Below are 4,223 nucleotides of genomic sequence, written 5' to 3'. Positions count from 1 at the left end.
AGTGACAGTATTTGCTTTTTGCTTAAATAAAATAAAGCCTTGAAAACAATAATTACAATTTCTTTTTGTGCAAATAAGAGCAAATATCACAGTCACAAACTCACAGAAACAGTAATAGCAATATCATATTGTGCAAATAAGAACAAACATAACTTTGAATGAAATCACAAACTTAAACTGCTGGCTTTTAAAGCATATAAAAAGAAACAAAAGTGTGTCTAGTCTTCATACTACAGGACATTTTGATCTATCTCTAATGAGAAAAGTGACACTTCATTGACTGGGCAAGATGAGAAAAGTTAGGTTCATATGGGGTGACAGCAATCCGCAAACAATGATGCAGATGCTCATTTGTCAAGGAGATCCGATTGTCTGTTTTTATGGCATTCATGTGAGAGAAGGATGATTCACATGTATATGTTGATCCAAACATTGTTAACACACACATGGCCAATTTTTTCATGTTTGGGAACATCTCTGGGACAATGTTCTTTGTCCAAAGCTCTGTGCAGCCTTTTTCCTGAAGGACATCCTTTAATTCACATGATGCTTGCATTTCAATCATTTCAAGTTGCAGGGGACCTTCATCAATGCCATGCAACTTTAGGAACTCTGCTGCTTTCGGGGAAGTATTGGGTGTGCTGGTGAAAGGGTTCCTCACAACATGCAGCAACTCTTTGGGAATGTCAAAGTCATTGAATCTCTGTGCAAAGTTGTGTTTCAAATGGTCCAGAAAGTCTGACATGACCTTTGTGACTTTACCACTTTGTGATGACTTGATGAAGCCACTGAGGGTTGGAAAGTGCAGCAGTCTGCTACTGAGATCAGATGAAAAAATATCCAGTTTATTTTGAAAAGCAGTTAGCATTTCAACCACATCAGCAACTGTTTTATCTCTCCCCTGAAGTCCCAGGTTAAATACATTCAAATGATGAAGGATATCACATAAAAAACACATCTCAGACACAAATTTATCATCCAACATGTAGGTCAGAAATGTTTCAGCCTTTCTGTGCTTGCATTCACGAAGGAAAGTGATGATTTCTTTCTTCAGTTCACAGACTCTCATGAGTGAGTTTCCCTGGCTTAACCACCTCACATTGTTATGCAAAAGTGGGTCAACATGCTCAGCTGACATATCAGCAAGAAGTTTGCGAAACAGTCTGTGTTGGAGACTAGATGTTGATCTGATAAAGTTAATTGTAGCCATAACAGAATCCATTGTGTTTTTCAACTCACCACTTAATTGTGGGAAAAGGACACTCTGATGGATGAGGCAGTGCAGCGACTTCATTTTTGGCGCAAGTGCAGACAGCCGTGCAGACAGTCCTTTGATCTTCCCTGTCATCGAGGGCGCACCATCTGTAACAAGCAGGTTGATACGCTCCAAGTCCAGTCCGTTCTCTTGAAAAAAATCAACAATCTCCTGGAAGAGAATTTCTCCTGTTGTATTCCCTTCCAGTGGTATTAATCCCAATATGTCCTCTTTGAAACAGTGACCATCGAAAAATCGCACAAACATACAAAGTTGAGCTATATCCGAGTTGTCTGTTGATTCATCCACAGCCAGAGATATGAAATCAACCTTCCTCAGTTGATTAAGAAGCGTGTCAAAAACTTCCGTAGCTAAAACGTCCACCCTTCTCGCAGCTGTTGTATCGGACAGTGGGACTGATTTAGTCGAAGATATAACTTTCTCTTTCACTTTTTCATCCGTTACCACCTCCTCGACAGCAGCGTGTATGCATTCTTTTACTGTTTCAGAATCTGTAAATGGTCTTTTATTTTTAGTCAGTGTCAATGCAATTCGGAGAGATGCTATTGTAGCTTTCTGTTGCAAAGTGCAGGTTCGGGTGAAAACCACACAACTTCGCTGGTAGTTTTGAGTCAGTGTCTTTATTTTTGTCTGTCGAGCCTCTGAGCCCGGGGGATATTCATTATCAAAGTTAGTGTGAGTCGTCTGGAAGTGCCTCCGCACATTGTATTCTTTATTTACCGAGCAAATGACAAGACAGACAAGGCACATGGGGTTTCCCTCAGCATTTTGTATGTGTGCATACTTATCAGTCCACTCGTTGTTAAATTTTCTATTTTCGCTCTCAACCTTACGTCTCTTCTCTTTTGAATGTGACATGTTCGCTCTGTTTTAAACTGTCATAAACTTTCCATCAAGAGCGTAAACAGCTGCGCGACGTCCCGTAAAAAGTTGCAAAATGTTATAAACTGTCGCGCTTACAGTTAAGTCGCAGCTATTTAATAAATAATTTATTAAGAGGTATGTAGTCAGTGGGCCGGTCCAAAATGACTGATGGGCCGGTTCTGGCCCGTGGGCCGCCTATTGAATAGGGCTGGTCTAAAGGATGAAGAGGAGCACTTTGTTGCAAAAACAAAAGCAATCAGCTCCACTTTCCTTTGAAGATGGACTAACATTGAACAGTTCCTTCAAGTGAGAGTGAGGTCTCATACTGACCAGGCGTAATCTCAGTAGTCCTCTGGGTTTTCTCTCTTTACTCTAAAAAATTAGACAGAATCAACATTAGCGGTAGTGTCACACTAAAGTCTTTCTCTGTATTTGCCTAACACAAACACACATCTCTGACACATACTCTAAGTTATTTTGCTTCATCTGAGGTTTTGCAGGTTTTCCTACAGTATTATAAACTGGAGTAGACAAGTATCTTTAAGGTCTTCTCTATAATATCTTTTTAAGGAAAATTCTACAAAAGGTGTCTTTTTAATAGTTAAACAATTGCTTTTACAAAAATGCAGTCTTTGCAAAGATTTTAGATCAGTCATGGTATAGGAACTGCTCCGATCAAAATACAGTAGTTAATGACTTATGGCTTAATCCTGATGTAAATATCATATTAGTCTGTTCAGTTGAAGTGCTGCATTTAATACTGCAGATCATAACGTACTCGATTATCGTAGGACAGCATACACCATATGATTTTAGTTGAACTTCTTGGTGCTCAGTTGTTTTGTTTTTTTTGTTTTTAATCTGTAGTAAACGATGGAAAAAGGTCATTGAAAGTCATAAAGTTACTCTTTGCTGGGTATGATATATTTTCTGACACAATCAGAGTACTTTTGGGTTCGTAAGATAGTTTTTAACAAAGAATACAAAAATATCATCTTGAGTTTGTCAGGTGTGAGAGGTAATATGAGTTGATTCTGTTTTTCAGTTCCCTTTAACCAATCAGGGAATTGACTATCTGTTTATTCATTTAAAAGTATGATCATGAATCATTTGCGGACAAACAGAAAAAAGGAGCTGTGGCAAAAGAACCATTCACTCTGTTATATTGCTCTGGAGAAATAACTCGATTGGGTCTGAAATTAGATAAGATATTGAGGAACTTTGTTCAGGAGCTACAAATTCCTGGTAGCATTGCATGTTTGTACTTCTAACAGACAAGTGTAATGTTGACCTTTTTTTACCTAAATGCATTCAACATTTGCATATGAAACGTTTTTGCATCATATGCTAAATCCATTCTTCACAAAGCTACATTGCATTTGTGCAGAAAAGTCTTGGTCAATGTTCTCACCATGCAAAATGTGAGATTGTTCAAAAAACCTCCATCCATTCATGAGCCCATAAAATTGCATAGTTTTATGCCTACTTCTGATCAGCTGTCAGTACAAATGAGTTATTAAGTGTGAGAGACTACATGATTGCAGAGTACACCTGCCCTTAGACAGTCTAGACAATCAGTTGACTTTCCTGGTAGGGTTTTAAATTGGTTTCTATCATATATGTATAACAGGGAGAAAACTCTTTATGGGTTATGATGGCTGTATGCCTGAAATACATTATATTACATAAGGTATAGCTCAACGATAAATCCCATGCCCTTTATTTACTCACATGTTCATATTAGATCAGACTATTTCCTTAAAAAAAAGTGTATTACCATTACCAATCTGTAGCTTTTCTTTTTAGCTAACTAGACTATCCATCATCCAACCCACTATATCCTAAGTACAGGGTCACAGGGGTCTGCTGGAGTCAATCCCAGCCAACACAGGGTGCAAGGCAGGAAACAAACCCTGGGCAGGGTGCAAGAACACCGCAGGGCACACACACCAAGCACAATTTAAAATTGCCAATGCACCTAACCTGCATGTCTTTGGACTATAGGAGGAAACCGGAGCACCCGGAGGAAACCCACACAGACATGGGGAGAACATGGAAACTCCACGAGGAGCCGGGAAGCAAA

The 4,223-nt window shown here is 39.0% G+C and overlaps 1 protein-coding gene across 1 annotated transcript; it reads right to left on the bottom strand.

The window, feature by feature from the left end:
* Positions 1-253: 253 nt before the first annotated feature.
* Positions 254-2,134, bottom strand: LOC120536526 (SCAN domain-containing protein 3-like). Its single transcript, XM_039765256.1, has one exon. It carries the CDS (start codon positions 2,132-2,134, stop codon positions 254-256), a length of 1,881 nt encoding a protein of 626 aa, XP_039621190.1.
* Positions 2,135-4,223: the final 2,089 nt, after the last annotated feature.

Source organism: Polypterus senegalus, chromosome 1 (assembly GCF_016835505.1).
Source record: "Polypterus senegalus isolate Bchr_013 chromosome 1, ASM1683550v1, whole genome shotgun sequence".
NCBI lineage: Eukaryota > Metazoa > Chordata > Cladistia > Polypteriformes > Polypteridae > Polypterus > Polypterus senegalus.
The sequence above is the reverse complement of the archived record's forward strand: the minus strand, read 5'-3'. Positions and strand labels throughout refer to the sequence as shown.

What these genes read in the sequence shown, in the direction of transcription:
- LOC120536526 (XM_039765256.1), bottom strand. Translation starts at nt 2,134, where the DNA reads ATGTCACATTCAAAAGAGAAGAGACGTAAGGTTGAGAGCGAAAATAGA.